Source organism: Tachysurus fulvidraco, chromosome 10, assembly GCF_022655615.1.
Source record: "Tachysurus fulvidraco isolate hzauxx_2018 chromosome 10, HZAU_PFXX_2.0, whole genome shotgun sequence".
In the NCBI taxonomy this organism is placed as follows: domain Eukaryota; kingdom Metazoa; phylum Chordata; class Actinopteri; order Siluriformes; family Bagridae; genus Tachysurus; species Tachysurus fulvidraco.
In genome coordinates, this window is record NC_062527.1 from 25,289,358 (window position 1) to 25,308,674 (window position 19,317).

The following is a 19,317-nucleotide window of genomic DNA, read 5'->3' on the forward strand; positions in this document are numbered from 1 at the left end:
CCCTTTGTGTGTGTGGGACCAGAGACATGCTGTGAAAAGTTAAAAGACTCGGTCAAAGATAATAATTCTAATGCCGTGTTACAGGAAGCGTCATCTATGTGAATGTTAAAATCACCAACTATTAACACGGACTCCAATTTAATAATATTAGATAAAAACTCAGCAAACTCATCTAAAAACACACACGCAGGGCCAGGAGGTCTGTAAATTAAAACACAATAGAAAGACTCTGTAGTGCCAACCTTAGACATTTGGTGTTCAAACGAGCTGAAGGAATCCTGACTCAGTTGCCTACAAGAAAAACAGTCACGGTGCACAATGGCAAGACCACCTCCACGACCTGTTTTGCGGGCTGTACCAAACACAGAACAGTTCGGAGGATGGAGTTCATTCAAATAGACGTAATCCGACTCGCGCTGCCAGGTCTCGGTCAGGCACATAATATCTAAACATTCCTTGATAAAAACATCATTCAATATAAACGCTTTATTCGCTATAGAGCGAGCATTCAACAAGGCAACCCGAATCCGGTTTACGTTAACACCAGCTGACTGGGGCGTATGGGCAATAGGTTCCGCTCCATTTCTTTCCCCACACAGAGACACGGGGCGCAGGACCCGCTCCCGTAAGCCCGGTATCTGGGGCTGCCGAGTTGCAAAAGCTTCATAGCATCATAGCAAGGTGGCGTGACTACGACTATACCATATCCCCACGCGCTAATTGGAACCTGCCGCAGGCACCGCTCTACCTGTTCCAGTCCGGACCCACTCGGGGTAAACGTAGATGCCCGGTATCGCCTCAACCTCGTCTGAAAACCCACTCTGGAGCCTCGCTTTTTCCTCCGGCCACGTCCCTTAGACAGCAGTAAATACTCCGGCGACTTCAACGAGCACTCAAAGACAGGCGAAAAAATCGGTTTGTACCAGGTCGAATTACCATAGTCCCCCATAATAAGGTCTCTGATATGAAACAACGTGTGCCGATCATACTTAATAGCAGCCGACACACAATAGTTAGCTGACAGGGCTGATACAGCAACAAATAATACAAGTACAATCACAAATATACGAGAAAACAAAAAAGGAGCGACAGCAAAGCCGAACACAGGCGCCACCTTGTCTGATAGTTAGAGAGTCTGACTCGTAATCCTAAGGTTGTAGGTTCGAGTCAATACTCCCAGTGGAGTGAGCCCTGATGCCGAGAGGCGAGGCAAGACCGCGCACCTCATAGGCCTGAGTTAATGGCCTCCAATACTCAGTGCGCTTGGCGGAAACCCTTATTCCGGGCCCACAAGACAGACAAAAAAGGGGCGGAGGAGTTACTCCACAAGGTAGAGCGGAGAACAAGCCTTGGACATGCCAGGGGAAAAGATTCAAAGCACGCAGGGGGGGTTGACAAGGCCTGCAAATCCCCCACTCTTGAGAGAGGCCAAGGCTAGGAGAAGAGCCAACCTCAGGATCAGAATCTTCTGAGGGGCTGACTCCATGGGCTCAAAGGGGGCTTCCAGCAGCCCCTCCAGGACCACAGAGAGATCCCAGGAAGGAGATGCGGTCTGCAGGAAGGCCTCAGCTGCCTGACACCACGCAGAAAGCGAGAGACAAGAGGATGCCTACCCAAGGAGGCCCCAAGGACAGGCTCGTGGTTCGGCAAGAAATGGCAGCCACATACACCTTCAAAGTAGAGAAAAGCAAGACTGCAGGTACTCCAGCACTGTACCGAACAGGCAGTGAACTGGATCCTGACGGTGTTCATCGCCCCAGAGGCAAAAAAGCCTCAACTTCAGAGCATATAGCTTCCTAGTGGAGGGAGCCCTAGCATTCAGAAGAGTCTTGGTCACCTCTGATGAGAGGCCTGCCTCTAGGGACTGGTCCCCCTCGGAGCTTCCACATCTCTGGGGTGGGGTGGGGTGGGGGGTGGTAATAGGATTGCCCCTGCACCTGAGAGAGGAGATCCTCCCTGACGGGAACCTCACATGGGGTGCCGTTCAGGAGGGAGGCTAGTACCGAGAATCAACTCGAGAGGGCCAACAAGGGGCAATTAGGAGAAGCTTGACCCAGTTGTGGTGCACTTTAGCTAGGACTTGCGGGAGCAGAGCTACCGGGAGGAAGGTGTACAGACGGAGCCTCAGCCACGTCCATACAAAATCCGCTCCACCACATGGGGGTGGAGACGTCACTCCCCGGGCCTCAGCACCTGCCTCGGCAGGAAGTCTGCCTTTACATGCTCTGGGTTGGAACTCGCTCTCAGTGAAAGGAACCTGGTCTCTGACCAGAGCAGAATCTGCTGTGCCAACCTGAAACAGGGGTGCAAATGCAGACCACCCTGATTATTGATATGGGGAACCACCGCAGTGCTGTCTGTCCATACTAAGACATGGCAGCCCCTGAGGTGTGGAAGAAAGTGTTAGAAACACAGCCCTCATCTCCAGGCAATTTATGTGCTATGAGAGATAAGAGCCATCCCATAGACCCTGGGCAGGACGGCAATCCTAGGCCGCTCCCCAGCCCGAAAACAAGGCATCCGTCGAAAGAGTCCTGCAATGGTGACACGCCCCTAAAGTGGGACCCAAGGCAGAAAACCGGGGTCTTACCACATAAGAAGGGTACGAAGCCCACAACATGTAACACTTATAACCCTGAGGGTATGTCTGTGAGGATGAAAGTCCGCACTCCTGACCAAGAGCTGAAATGGCCTCATGTGGAGCAGAACCAAAGGGATAACGTTGCCGAATAGCTTTCACCGCTGACAAGATGGAAGCCAATCGAGCGGGAGACAGATGGTGGTGGGGTTCCAAACTAGCCCCAGAAAGGTGGTTCTCCATAAAGGAGAACCTTTACTGGGTCGAACCTGAGGCCTTGAGACGTCTTATGGGCAAGCACAGCATCTCGATGACTGGCCGCCATAGCTGTCGACTGGGCCAGAATGAGCCAGTCGTCCAGGTAATTCAGTACACAGATGCCCTGGAGACACAATTGTGCTAGGGCAGTGTCCATGCACTTTGTAAACCTGCGTGGTGAAAGGGCTAGGCCAAAAGGAAGAACACAATACCAGTACACTTCTCCCCCTAAAATGAACCTGAGGAACTTCCTGTGCTCCGGCAGAATGCCTATGTGAAAATAAGCGTCCTCAAGGTCGATCATCACAAATCAGTCTGTGGACCTGATCTGGGACACGATAACCTTGAGCTTGAGCATCTTGAATCTGTAAGTCTTCAGAGTACAGTTCAGAGCCCATAGGTCCAAAACCGGACGCTGCCCCCCGTCCCTCTTGGGAACAATGAAATATCGGTTGTAAAGCTGGAGTCCCGCCCTGGGAGGGGAGCATGCTGTATGGCCCCTTTCCTCAGAAGTGAGAAAAGTTCCTCTTGGGGAAACACCGCCTGGTGTCTGCAAACAATCGTGGGCAGCACACTCTGGAAGTGCTGAGGACGGGAGGAGAACTGGATCCTGTAGCCTTTTTCTACGGTATCCAGGACCCATTGAGACACTGCCTGGCTGTCTGACAGTGGTGTCAACCTTGCGAAGGCCTCCCGGGTGCCCTGAAACTGGCAGGTGCCGACCCAGGGAAATCCGTGCAAGGAAGAGGAGCAGGCACAGACCCCTCTGCTCCCTGAACTGCCAGAGTTGGCAGGTCAGGCAGTAGGGGAGCCTGAATGCAGCCAACTGGCATATACCTCCTTTTGCCTGTTGATGACAGTAATCACTGCATCACAGAACAAGCCCTGAGGTAACACCGGGGCATCCAGGAGAGAGGACATATCCTCATCTTTAAAATTAGTTAAAATGAGCACCAGGTGCCACTCTGTGGCAACAAGCACAGCCATTGCAGGGCCTATGGAGCGGGCCGTCTGCTTTTTGGGACGGAGCACAAAGTCAGTGGCTCAGTGGAGCTCAGATACCACCCAAAGGCAGGTTCCCGCCGTGCGGGCGATGTAGTTGAGAGATAGCCCATAAGCGTCTCTTCAATCCCCGGCATCGCCCCATACAATGGCGTTCAAACCCTATAGTGGCTGAATAGTCAGACGTGGCAGGAGAAATAATACGTGCTGAAAATGGAATTCTTCAAGACCTTGACACCTTGGCATGGAGGTCTGGGAAACTGGCAGCCACCCACGTGAAGGTGATCTGCGGCGTGAAGTCAGAAAGTCTAGCTATATAACGGATGACACTTACTTCCTCTTAAGGCCAATCTAATTTTAAGGGAAGAAAATTCATGAGCCTGAACAGACTGTATTCAGGGTGTGAAAGGTCCATTATGATTCTCCCATCTCCCCTGAAGGAAGGGCAGTTTGGTCACAACGATCCACTATGCAGACCTAACTTGTCTTTGATGTCAGCACTTGTGAAAGTACAATCTCTGATGGGCTTTCTGTGTTATGATATTGGTGTTTTTCTCCCACTTCAAGTCTTTGAAATGGTCTAAGGATCTTGAAGGAATCAGCACTGGACACAGTACAACCCTGGATAGTGAATGGTGACAGAGGATTAGTATTTTTTTTAAAGTCAACTGTCATATGCACTGTCTTACTGATGATATGTTCCAAATTGTTGTGTCTACACCACAAGGAATCCCAGAACCACAAGCCGGTCATCTCCAATCTGTATGGATCCAGCAGCAATCCTGTGATGCACTTCAGTTATGTTAGCACCAGCATCCCATAGCACTTCATGACAAGAGAGCTAAAGGCAACTGGTCTGTAGTTATTCAGTCCTGAGATGTAGGTGTTTTTGGAAACATGTATTATGGTGCTGTGCTTGAAGCATTATAACACCATACTTCAATAGCTATCTCTGTTTAGCAGTAATCCAGTTTGTTATTGTAGAATTTTCTGTGAGTGCTGTTTGGGATGCATATGTCTTCACAGAAAATTATGTAAGATGTTACAGAATCAGATAGTTTGTCCAAGTCATAATCTTTTGTTTAAAATTCACTTTAGTCTGTACAATCAAAGCACTCTTGCTTTTACAACTTGGCTTCATCTGTACATTTTTCACCATAGTAACTGTAGGTTTAGCAGAATTTAGTTTATGTTTGTATGTAGGAAGTAGGGGCACCAGACACCCAGTAAACAGTGTGGTAGGCATCCTTCAAGACCATGTAGCAGTGGTCCAGAGAGTTATTTACATTTGTTGGCTACCTAAAGTGTTGCCTGAATTTTTTACATTTTAGTTTTAATTTGTTGAAGTCTGGGTGGTTCTGTTCTATACCTTGAATATGGCTTTAAAGTCTACTTCGGCCCCAACAGGACCTGTTAGCATTAAGGACCCTTTTCCCTGATCCTAGTCCATCCCACAGCCACAACCTCACATGACAGTCACCCTTTAAGGTCACACATGGCAGAGGTCAGAGGGTGGTCCTGTCCAACAAGAAGCAAGACCTACTTTCAGGTCAGAAACCATACTAGAAACACAGTAGTACTAACACATGAGATATGTGTCATGACACATGACAGGTCTATGGGAGGAGACAAAAGTAAAAGTAAAACAATAAGAAAAGATCTAAACCAAATTTCCATCTGAATGTCACACAGAACAGGAGCTGTGTGCTGAGAGAAGGTGAATATTTGACAAGCTTCTTACTGGAACCCAAAGGTATTATGTTGTACATCTTTGTATATAGTGTGTGTAGGGAACTGAGAAAATATGCCTGGTTATTATTTTTAAATGATTTGAATCACAAATCTTTGTATGTTTAAAATATATGAGGGGCAGTGAGAAGACAGTGGAAGCTTTTGGCACTTGGAAAAAAGTGAGAGTGTGAAAAAAAAAATGGGAGACTGGCGTAAAACTTCATAAATTTCCTCAGTTTTACAAACTTGTGGAGATACATTTTGTGTATTGACCCAAAGTATTGAGCTGATAAGTGAGTTCCACTAAACAGTCTGGGGAGAAAGCACTGTGAGGAGAACAGGACCATGAAGAATTGAAGGATAATTTTCCCAACAAGGCTATGAAACTACATCGGCGTCTGTCTGAGCAAAGCTCCTTGTGTCTCAGTTATCCAGTGAATGTGTTTGTGGACCACAAAGTGTTATTTTTGAGATTGTGAGATTATGACTGATATGTTCCTGTCCACTGCATGTTGAGTGGAAGTTTTATATTGAAACCATGACGTGCATCAATGATTCGAGCCTAAATGTGATTACAATATAAAGCTCAACATGCAATGGACAGGAACATATCAGTCATGATCTCACACTTTGTGGTCAACAAGGTTCTCTTTTTGAGAGACATGTAATTAAAGTTCTCTATACAACTCTAACCATTGATGCTTACCAGAGATTAGGAGAAAAAAGGATTAAATGTGAACAGAACATTTGTTATATGGAAACAATTGTCTGGTAAAATCTGGTAAAAAAGTACATTAGCAGCTGTGCAGCTGTTCTCAGATCAGTGTGTGTTTCTGAGTCAGAGCACTTCCTCTAAAGCTCAGGGAGGTTTTTGTACGACGCTGTAACACTGTGTGTACGGATAGCTCTCACTCTGCTGACAATAATAATCTCCTGCATCTTCAGCCTGAACTCCAGAGATTTTTAGGTAAAATTCTCTGTCAGATCCACTGCCACTGAAACGATCTGGAACCCCAGTGTAACGATTAACATCATCATAGATCAGGAGTTTAGGAGCTTCTCCAGGTTTCTGCAGGTACCATTGGAGGTCAACACTAACATATGCACTGCTTCTACAGGTGAGAGTAACAGATTCTCCTGGAGAAACAGACTGAGATCCTGGAGACTGAGTCAGGACGATTTCCCCAAAAGACTCTAAAGAAAAGGATGCAGAGTTAAAATAATGGAAACAGATGTAGTAATGAGTGTGAGAGTGATGTGATGATGTGTATGAATAATAAAAGTAAAGAGAATGTCTCACGGTGAGCGAGGAGTCCCAGTGTCCCCAGCAGGAGATTCAGTACCATCATCATTGTGCTGCGTGTCAGTGGCTCTGAAAGGACTGAACACACTCTGATCAGCACTACAGCTCTTAAAGTGTGTGTAGCAGTGACACAGAACACATATGCAAACACCACAACTGTGTGTGTGTGTGTGTGTGTGTGTGTGTGTGTGTGTGTGTGTGTGTGGTCACTGGAGTGCAACAGAGGTTTTTGTACGACGGCTTCATTAGAATGTATCACTGTGGTGGACTTTTGGTGGAGGAACCAAACTCATCATCAGTAAGTCTCTCTTCTTTATTCAACATTCCATTAATTTATTTTTGTTGTTCATCAAAATATTAAAGTTTAGACAAATAGAAAAATGTGGACATCATAAAGAATTTCTGTTTGTTTATTCATTTATTCATTTGTATGTCTTTATAATTTGGAGATAAGGAATGTGGAGTATGTGTTGATGATGAGACAGTTTCAGTAAAATAAAAATAAGAGAGAGGAAATTAAAAATCAGGAGTTAGCTGTTAGCTGAATAAGTAGACAGTGTGTTCATCAGTAAACAGCACTTTCACATTCACAGCTTCTGAAGTTCATATTGTGTGCTGTGAAGGACATGGTAGAAAACTTCATCCTGTGTCTGTTAGCCTTCTGTCATGTTACTGATGGGCTGATTTTGAATCTGGAAACAAAGATAAACAGTGTGTAGAAAGGTGGATGTGGTGTGATGTGGTTATTTCCATCACTGAACTGATTTCTCAGCCTCTTTGCCAGATATGTGATTTGTGTAATGGAGTAAATCTTCTTCTCCGGAAACTCAAACTGTAGTGCAGTGATGTGAAGAAGCAGTAATGAGTAAATGTTGTGTAAGCGTGTGTAAAGGTGTGTTTATTGTGTGTTTGTGGTCTACAGAAGGTCCCACGGTGAAGCCCTCCGTGTCTCTGCTCCCTCCCTCCTCTCTGCACCAGTCTGAGGAATCGGCCTCGCTGCTCTGCCTGCTGTCTGCCTACTCTCCACAGGGGGCGTCGGTGAGCTGGACGGTGGACGGCTCGGCCGTGGAGGACGGGGTCTTGACCAGTGCAGAAGAACAGAAGAAGGACGGTTACACACGCAGCAGTACCCTGACCCTCAGCCAAGCACTCTGGGAAAAGGGGGAGGAGTTTGTCTGTACGGTCTCCCACGAGGGCGTGGATCATCCGGTCACGTTCAGAAAGAGCCAGTGTTAAGGCTAACAGCTCCAAGATAGAACTGAACACTGAGCTGCTTCCACATCCATCTACAATAGAGTTTCAGTTCTACACAATGCTGACATTTCTGTCTTTACTCTCTTCACTGTCCTGTTGCTCTTCCTGTAGTTTTGCTCTGCTGAAATAAAGCTTCATTTTGGACATTGTGTGTTCTTTTCTTGGAGTTAATAGTCATTATTATTATTATTATTATTATTATTACATTATCAGTGTGAGGAGAGAGTGTGTTTAGCTGTAGATTCAGGGCTGTGTGTTGTGCTTCAGTGAGTTTGGATGAAGAAAGTTGAACATCTGGTGAAAGTGCTGCTCTATTCTGGGAGAAAGAGGATCACTCAGCCGTCTTCATGTAAATCTCACTTCCTCTACACTGCTCTCTGATTTCCTGCTTAAAACTGACTCTGTGTGTTTATCTGGGTGTGGAACAGGAAGCTGGTTTCATGTCTTTCTTTAGAGCAGGATTTATGGTTGAGGGAACTGACACCCCTGCTGAAAAATCCAGCATAAACCAGCATGAAGTCATTTCTGGTCCAGGCTGGTGTTTACTGGTTCATGCTCGTCAGTGCTGGTATTAGATGTGTGGCCAGCATAGTCATGGTGTTATCAAGCAAAACGGGGCTGGTGTAGCCGGTTAACCAGTATGATCTTTCTGGAATGAGCTTTATGGGAACAAGCGTGATTTTGGCTTGTGTATGTTTCTATGTAACACATTAATATAAGATTAAAACAATATATTGGAATCTATTTAATTATAAATGTGTTATTTCTTTATCTCCCTCTTTTGAATAAAGAACTGAAATAACAAAGCTCAAAAAGCTTTGAATAACAAAGAATAAAAACATTTAAAAATCATTCGTTAGGGATTAAAGTGTGTCCACAAATTAAATATAGTAATACCAACAAATGTTTACTTCCCGGCTCCATGAGGGAAGCAGCATATAAATCATACAGAATGATGGTTTTTGAAAGATAATATACATACAGTACATATATATATATATATATATATAATCCATTTGTTTCAATTAAGAAGTAGTTAAGATGTTTGTTTGTTTTTTAGTAAAGCGGTAATGTAAAGAGATATTACCCAGCATCAGCGTTGCTATGCAACCTTTAAAGCAACTATGTTCACGAAGGTAAATGTAATTCCTGCACTTTCCAAAAATAAATCTCACAATGTTTTTTCGACTACATTATTTACCTTACAGTGTTTATCGACATCAGTATAAGTGCATGTGTTCCAGATCATCATGTTTTTCCACCGTAATTAGGATTTTGTTTTGGGGTAAATAAAAAGCTTCCTCTTCTACACGACGAATCTGCTGATCACTGGGAATCAGAATGTTTGCATAAGTGAGGTACCTGGATGACGGCCGCACGGGTGAAATTAAGGACTTTAACTATGACATGTTTGACCAAACTCAGGTTAATTGGGTAGCTATGATGGAAGCAAGACTTCTTCAGGGCACAAATACTAATGCTTAAAGGTATGTAACTTAAGCAGTAGCTGTTTTATCGTAACTCGTTCACTGCACAATATAAACAAATGAGTGAGAGATAGTTTTGTTTCTTATTTTGTTTCTATAATTTTTCAGAGAATAAAGAAGACATAGAGCAGGAGTTGTCTAAAGGCAAACGACTCCAGGTAGGAGCTCTTATAAAAACATGGTTATCGCCACCACATACTACATGTTACTCGCTAAAAGAGAGAGCGGAAGCTAAGACCGAAAATGTGTGTTGTAAAGGTTATATTGTGTAACGTTATTTGTGCACGTGTGTAATATTACAGTGTGATGGCAAATGTCATTGTCCTATAAATATTTTAAGCAAACTTTATATATGGCCAGCAGAACAGCAACCAGCACCTAATGCTGGACCAGCATACCATCATCCCAAGCTGGTCCCAGCATGCAAACATACCTTATGCTGGACCAGCAATGCTGTTTTTTAGCAGGGACTACACACTTATTTTATATTAATAGTCTTGATCTTCATCCTTTACTTTTTACTGTTAGAACTGGACACTGGATTTGAACTGAAATTTTTCTTTCAGTCATTTAAACCGGTTCAGTTACAGAATCTCAGCTTAGAGATTAGCTTAGTTTAGGCTTAGAGAATCTCTGGAGAGATAAGCAGGACAAGGGGAAAAGGCCAGAGAGAAGTAAAAAAGAGTGAAAGATAAAAATGGAGCAGTTCAACAGTAAATGTAAAAACACAATAAAGGCATTGAAGGTGGGTGACAGATGTTGGCTTTCCTGAAATAGAAGACAAACAAACCCAGCGATGACAATAAGGAAGTTCCAATCCTGGTACTATTATGAACACCTCTACAATCCAATAGAGTACTTTGTCCTGGAGACAAATCAAGTGCAACTGGTCTGAAGAAAATGCACACTGTTCATGCAGAGAAAAACTCTCACAAAGCAGGCAGACCAAAAAAGAGAAGCACAAATCACAATGATGCAAGCAGTGGCTCAAGGGGTCACATATACCCCTTTTCCACCGGAAAGAACCGGGTGCTGGTTGTGACGGGTCTCCACAGCTGGGTGGAGCTGTGTTGCTAAATCGGGTGCACCTGTTTCTTGTTATCTCTCCTTATTTAAGTTTGGTGTTGATTGTGTTTAGAGGATCTTTTTCCGCTTGGGATCTGTTTAGGTTGTTTTCTGTTTTGGTTCTTTATTATTTTGTAAGTATTGTTTTCCATTTGAGTTCACCACTACACAGTCACGTGTAAACTGTTAAAACATTCTGCCAAAGCTCAGATTAATTATTCACAATCATTTATTAAATAAAAGATTAACTGGTATTTTGGTTTTCACTGTGTCCTCTCTTTTTTGTCATGACTTGAGCCGGTTGTGACAAAAGTGAGGGCTCATCCGTTTTTGTAATTTGAAAATATTTGTATACGACTTTAATTTGGTTAATTCGTTGTAAATTCTGTTGATATTGGCTATTCGTTGATCCTTTAGTTTTGGAGGGCTGCAGTGAATTAGGTATATTGTTTACTTTTGTTCTTGTAAGCATTTGTGCAGAGTTGCATTTGGTAAGCAAGCTGTTTTGATACATTTAACGGGTAAAAATTTTGGACTGCTTTTCCCTGGTTAGGAAAAGAGGGTATCCTTAACTGGATGCTCTGTTTATTTTAGTTTATTTTTTTGTATGGTGAAAGCGGTTGGAGCTGTAGCTCGGGAACACGTCCGTGTTTTCAATGGCAACTAGTCAATCGGTTGTTGTTGTGTTTATAGTGTGTAAATACCCGCCGCAAGTAACTATATGAAGACTAGGGTTCAGTTTAGCTAGTTTATGGTTTAGTTAGGGGGAACTGCACTTCATTTTTTCCCCTATGTATTAAAATAGGCTTACCTTTGTTATGGCTTCTGTCGAGGAGTTTATCAATACTCCGTCAGATCTTTTGGAGGTCTTTTCTAAAGACTAACTTTTGGAAATCGCAAATCATTGTGGAATTGTTATCCGTCCTAGATAGGCGTTTGGAAGATATAATTGGATCTTGAACGTTATCGCTTGGATTTGATAAAAGATGGAACCACTTCTGGCACGAATGGGGTCAGGAAGTGGGCATGATTTGCATAGATTTGATATGAGTAGTTTGAGATTGGTTCTGAAATTTGATGACAAGGATGTGGAACAGTTTTTGTATTTGGATGTGTTGCTGAGGTAAGAAGATGCAACATTTTGATGTGTATGTTGGAGCAACGGAGGGACCTTTGGTCGTTTATACTGACCATAACCCACTGACATTTTTGCGCTCCCTACAGAGCTACTGTAGCACTGGTGCTGGGTCAAAGTTGGCTCCACTGGTGAACCTTCTAAAATCCGGTTTGCCTTTCCATTGGTTAGAGAGTGTCACAGAGCCAAATGTGATGTCACTGTATACATGTCACGTTACACAGCAATGTTAGTGCAGCAGTGACAAACACAACAATGGCGGATGTTGCTTTACTGTTAATGCTCATGGCTTTGTGAACCTACATTGGCATCCAAACGTGGAGAATCCAACGTGTACGTGCTCCATGTAATCTATATAAACGGAGGTTATAGTCGATAAAGTACATAACGTTATTTTATCGTTAACACAGAAAAAAAGTTAGCCTTCGCATGTAGCTACCTACTATCATGTGTGCTGATAACTGATCATATCGTGTTAAAGTAAAAGTGTATTAAACATTAGTATACTTAAGGTACATTATCTAACAGTAGCCCCGCCCACAGCTCCTGACACAAGCGGGTTCTTAAGTCTAGACCAGCAACGTTTGGGTGCTACTTAAGAACCATGTTTTCTGGTTCAGAGCCGGTTCAGAGCCGGTGCTGTCGAAAAAGAAAGAACTGGTTCTAAATTAGGCTCCGAACCTGCACTCAAACTGCCTCAGTGGAAAAGGGGCATTAGAGGATGTGGACAACCTCGAGGAAGAGGAGGCAGTTGTTCTGCTCCTGTGAAGACACCCCCTTTTCTGACAGAAGGACTCAGCCACTCACAGACCCAGTGGAATAACCTCAAGTCTGGAAACGAACCCTCTTTTGGATTTTTTTTTTCTTTTTTTTTTCCTTGGTGGATTTCGCTTCACTTCCTGTTTTCCCATGAAACTGTTACAGATGATCCGTCGATGTTCAGCGGAGAGTGTTCGCTCTGTGCTCTCCTGAAGTCCACAACCATCTCTTTAGTTCTGTCCACATTCAGAGAAAGGTTGTTGGCTCTACACCAGGAAGTTAGTTGTTGCACCTTCTCCCTGTATGCTGAAAATGGGATAGTACAGCCCCAAGTCCACTCGTCGAAGCATCTACTGACAGTAAAAATGGTTTTGAAAAGTCTGGGAGAGCAAGTAGGACCTGATCTACCAGCACAGTCTTGAGATTCTCAAATGCGCCTCTGCATTCCTCAGTCCAGTCATTAGGAGTGAGTTTCCGGACCGCTCCCAAACGTTTTATCGCACCCCTCCACTTTGTAGGTTTCATCTGACTTCATAGCCTCAACCTTCATAGGATCATTGTATGTGTTTGATATAGTTATTTTGTAGTGGGTTTTCTTCTGCGTTGTGTATTTTTAGAATTAAAGAGACGTCACACCATGATGCAGTTGTCAAATGGTTTACTTTTGGCTTCTCAGGATCTCTCATCTGTGTTACACACAACAGACACCATCAGGCAGTAACAGGATTACGTCTGATCGAGAAGTGCCTGTCAATCATTACAGGTATATTTATATACGTGTAAATCTTTTGGATCATTAAGAATAAATACAACTTTGTACACTCATAACTGTATGACTCAGGACATAGATAAAACTTAAGTGTGCATCATCATGTAATGAGTTTCAGCAGCCTACTGCACGTGTCATGGCGGCCATTACGTGAACTCACACTTTATATTAAACATACTTTTACAAATGTGCATAACTTGAATTAATAATGTCTTAACAGAAAAAAAGGTACTAAACAATCACATTTTGTACAGAAAATCCATAAACAGTAAATAATCAACTACTTTTGAACACTTTCTCGGGGAGCTGATAAAACACACCGGAAATTACGTCAGCTCCACCCTCACACTTGCACATGACCACTTATACAATTCTTATATATCTCATAAACATTTTTAAAGGTGAACATTTTCAAAAAGGAGAGAAAACATAACCAATAAAGAAATAATTATGTTTGTAGAAAAAGAAATAAAAATAATAATATTTTGCCAGTGGTCACGTGACCATTCTTCACCGTGCCATCTCTTCTAACATGAATTTCAAAATAAAAGCCTTGTGTTAGTGCAATTAATTAATAATAATTTAAATAATCTAGTGTAACAACATTACACTCGCCACATGTGGATGGTAATGAATGAAACAGTCATTTAAATCTGGAAACATGTGTGTGAAGCTGGGAGGCTGTGAATATGGACATTTACTGTGTGTGTGCTGGGAAGAGTAGTCCATGTCAGCCATGTTTGTAGCCAATGAATCATTTCCAATGATTGGAGGTGATGAGACAGAAACCACCAAAGAGCTCTTCATGAGACCTGAGGGTTGTGGGGTCGGGTGCTCTTGGTGAGTGTCATGGAACTCTTGGATGAGTCTAGGATCAAGGGCATCATGAGCAGGAACCCAGCAATGTTCCTCTGGGCCATATTCCACCCAATCAATGAGGTATTTATGTCAGGAATTATGCCAGTTAACCCTCAATGTTGGGGGTAGTGAGTTGGCTACAACATTAATGTTGGAGATAAAGGAGAGGTTTGATATTGGCCTGTAGTTGATGACAAAATGTTTGGTGTTAAATTAATGATCTGAATTTTCTGTGTGATGTTATAATTTTTTCCACTGAAATAAGTCATGAAGTTATTACTGCTACAAATAGATGGTGCGCGCTTTTTGACAGTGTTTTTATTCCTAGTTAATTTTTATACAGTATTAAATAAGAATTTATGATTATTTTTGTCATCTCCAATTATGCAGGAGAAATACACTGGTCTAGCAGCACTAAGAGATTTGTTGTAGCTATGAAGTCTTTCCTTCCATGTTAATAGAAATACTGATAATTTAGTTTGATGCCATTTACGTTCTAGTTTCCTAGCTGATTGTTGGTGCGTTGTCATTGTACCAGGGTGCAAGTTTTTTCTCTTTAATTACTTTAATTTGTCCCTTGAACAGAATTTAGATCCTAATGAAATATCAAATTACAGACCTGTTTCACATCTTCTGTTTATGTCTAAAATATTAGAAAAGCTTGTGTCTGTTCAACAATACAACAAGGAGAACAACATGTTTGAAGAGTTTCAGTCAGGTTTCAGGCCCCATCATAGCACAGAAACTGCACTTGTGAAGTCACAAATGACTTGTTCTTAGCTTCGGAGCAAGACTGTATGTCCTTATTATTTCTACTTGACCTTAGTGCTGCATTCGACACTATAGATCACAACATTCTCCTAGATCACTTACAATATTACACAGGTATTCATGGTCAGGCTTTAAGTTGGTTTGTCAGTCTACCAGTGTTGTCAAATGTATTCACATTCATTACTCAGGTAGAAGTATAGATACAAGGGTTTAAAAAAAAACACTGCAACTGTAGAAGTTGAAGTATAATGCATGGAAAAAATGCCATTAAGGACAAAAGCTTAGGCTGTGTCACAGGGGCTTAATGTTCACTACCCCACCTCCTCAAAAACATATTTCTAAAGACCATAATGACTATATTTTTATATTAATATGATAATGTTGAAAGACTTGGGATTCACTAGGCTACCTGTTTCAGACACATACTGTATATGCCCATTGAAAAAGGACGCATTTTAGTACATTCAAATACATTGACGAACCATATATGTGTATGACTGAGCTGTGTTTCATGACTAGTTGGGTATAAGTATCGTAATGGTGCAAAAAGTCAAACTTCAGAGGCATGTCATCAATAACCTTTATTGAAACAAACACATTGGTCTCACACAACAACAGGGTAATCAACATCAGTGAAGCACAGAACATGAGACAAAGAGTTACTAATAGGGTTTGTTCATCCACAAAAGCAGTTGGTTCTCAAAGTTCTTTGAGCCAATGCATGCTCTTCTTGGCCTGAAGATCAGCCCTGCAACACTAAACAGTCTTTCACAGGCGGCTCAGGCCGGGAGAGCTGTGTTAAGCTTACTGTAAGTGATAGCTGGCACACGGCTGGGAAGGACTTCAGTACCTCCACTGTGTCTCCTGGGCACCTCAGGTACTCATCCAACTGCTGGGTCGTTTCAAGAAGGCTGGTCTCCTTCAAGGAGGAAAAGAAGTTTATTAGAATAAATTCATACAGATTTAAAACATGAGGATGAGAAAATAATGAAAATTTTTCTTTTTGGGTGAACTCTCCCTTTAAAGCTGTTTTAGGTCCACAAGCAGCTGCTGGCATGACTGAAAATTAGCAGTAAAATCATTTTAAACAGCATTTAGCTAATAGCCTTTGCCACGGACACCTTCATACTAGGCTCCGTCTGTTATGTCCAGTGTTGGGTAACTGAAGTGTAACGTGATTGGTGTCATGTGCAGGTGTGCTGGATCACGTACAAACCAATAGGGTGTCGGAATGGTATCTGTTTATACTTCTCCTCCTACCACAATCAAATTCAGTATATCTGGATGGCACTATTTATCCTGATAGGTTTTTTGAATGATGACAAGGCGGAATGAAAACAAGCCGAAATTAAATATTAGTAACGAGACTATTTTAAAATGTAAGGAGTAGAAAGTACAGATAATTGCATGACAATGTAAGGAATAGAAGTAAAAAGTCTGCTAAAATATAATTACTCCATTAAAGTATAGATACTCAAAATTTCTACTTAAGTAAAGTAACAAAGTATTTGTACTTCTTTACTTGACACCTCTGGTGTCTACTACACACTACTGTAACACACAATGTAGTGCAGGATATTTCAATAAGAGTCAACATTTATTTCTATATGATTCTAGATTTAAAGATTCATTTTCTCATCATCTGTAAAGTTTCAACACAAACCAGTCTCCTGTTCTACGACAACCTGATGAAATGTAGACTGATGTTCAGTCATCTGGCCACTAGATGGTGCTGTAATGGAACTGTATACATGCTGATCTGTTACTGTGATGAAGAGAAGATGGACTGAGGATTAAACAATCTTTAAGATGAACTAATTGACATTTTTTTTCTGTATTCCCAAAATACTTGACCAGTCTGATCTCCTCCTCTGATCTCTCCCATCAACAAGATGTTTCAGACTGCAGACCCTCTGATTACAGGATGGTTTTGTTTTTCACACCATTCTGTAAAAACTCTAGAGATGTTTGTGTGTGAAAATCCCAGGAGATCAGCAGTTTCTGAAAAACCCAAACCAGCCCATCTGATACCAACAACCATTTACTGTTAAAGTCACAGACATCAGACTTTTACTCCATTCTGGTGTTCGCTGAGAACTTTAACTGAAGCTCTTCATCTAAATCTGCATGATTATATACACTGTGCTGCTGCCACATGATTGGCTGATTGGATAACTGGATGAATGTGCAGGTGAACACAGGTGAAGGGTCCTGATAAAGTGGTGTATATCATTTCATCCATACCTGGAAAATGTCCCCCAACCAACCCAGATAAATAAAAGCAGTTAAAGCAGTGAAACTGAGAGAGAGAGAGAGAGAGAGAGAGAGAGAGAGAGAGAGAGAGAGAGAGAGAGAGATAGAGAGAGAGATCAGTGAAGTGAGAGAGAGATTTACATGAAGACAGATGAGTGATCCTCTTTATCTCAGAATAGAACAGAACTTTCACCAGATGTTCAACTTTTTTCTGCTTATTAAGAGTCCAGACTGGAAACATCAACGTCTTCAATAATCAGTACAGTGATACACTCATGGTACAAAAACCTGTTACACTACAGTGACCACACACACACACACACACACACACACACACACACACACACACACACACACACACACGTTTCCATAGCGCGAGGTTCCACTTTGCATTATCAGCTCATGCTTCAGTGCCCTGTGAGTGTTTATAGCCCTGTGACTTTAACACTTCATGACTGAGAGCTGCTGCTCAGCGACTTCACCCACAGAAACCATGAGTTTGATCAGCATCTTCATCTGCACACTGCTCCTCTGTGCTCAAGGTAAGATTTCACTCAGAGAAATTTATTCAATATCTAATAATTATCTTACCTACATTTCTTCATCCTTCTCCTATTTCAGGATCCCAGAGTCAGGCCATTGTGACTCAGAGTCCTGCAGTGAAATCTGTTTCTCCAGGAGACACAATCACAATCAGCTGTAAAACCAATGTTGCTGTTGATAATGACTGTGGCAGTAGTTATGACTGTTTGTACTGGTTTCAGCAGAAACATGGAGAAGCTCCTAAAAACCTGATCTATTGGGCTAGTACTAGAGCATCAAGTATTCCAGATCGATTCAGTGGCAGTGGATCTGCTGCAGCTGCAGGTGCTGAGGAGGACGATGTGATGCAGCACAATGACACGGTTTAACAAACACAATACACTTACTCAGTAGTCAAGTCCAGCTTTCTCACCTCTGAGCTTCATTTACATATTTAACAGAGCTGACATGAGGCCAAAACCCTGATCAGAGGTCAGTAGTTGGTCATTTACCACTTTAACCAGTGTGGTGTTAGAGTGTGGTGAGGAATAAATCAGAAGATGTTATGTGTCTTACTCTGATACAGATCTGCACCTAGATGTTCAGCTAACACTTTTTTACATCAGACCGGAGTTTGAAAGCTGATACTACACTTCATAGCACATGACCTGGTAATCCAGCTGTGAATTAAAACACCTTCACAACACTCCATTCCCTGTCGTCCCTTTGATGATGTCAGAGCAGTGTATCATATACTGTGACATGAATACCTGCAATTATCCTGTACAACCTCTACCATGAGTCCGTCTGTTCAAATCCCACAGCAAAACTCAGTCACATGTCATTTCCTCTCTAATGTCCAGACCTTGGTCCTTTTGAGCTTCTACCTTGCAGTACTTCATGGCAGAGTCATGTGTTGACAGAAGACATTACAGTAATTATTAAACAGTACATACAAGAAGTTTATTCATGAACCTTTTATCATCTGCACATTACAACACTTACTGTCTACATTTTATCAGGGACAATTAAGAAATAAGTTTATGTCTCTCATGAAACCTACACATATGAACTTGTCTCTGATTGACAACAGCTTCCGCTTCAGTCCTGCTGGGTTCAGTGGATCGACAAAGTGAGCTCGAACACATCACCACCCAGAGCACTGAGCAGAAACATCAAACAAACTGTTCAGAGCAACAGACACATTCATTTCAATTACCACAATTACACATAACAGGAAGCTTAAAGACTAAACTGTTGTAACACAGGACTTTATACAGAAGTGCTAATTAGAGGTAACGTAGAACAGGTGTGAGTGATCTTATCTTATCCTCACTGCATTGGCTTCCAGTCAAATTTCACATTGATTATAAAATACTATTATTAACCTATAAAGCACTTAATGGCCTCACACCACAGAACCTGAGTGATCTTTAGTTTTTTTTATCATCTATCACAATTACTTCTTTCAAAAGGTGCAGGATATTGACGTAATTATACTGATGTACGTGTCCCTTAGTGACACGTTTTTTGGATTGCGTAGGAAACCCTTCCGCTCTCCCACTAAGGAAT

The 19,317-nt window shown here is 42.2% G+C and overlaps 2 gene segments (V, D, J or C); one reads left to right on the plus strand and one right to left on the minus strand.

The window, feature by feature from the left end:
• Positions 1 to 19,317, minus strand: part of LOC113663510 — a 122,825-nt gene that overhangs the window by 89,266 nt on the left and 14,242 nt on the right.
• Positions 16,083 to 18,583, plus strand: LOC113648964. The segment is given in 2 exon segments: positions 16,083 to 17,765; positions 17,845 to 18,583. Coding segments are annotated over 2 exon segments (381 nt in total).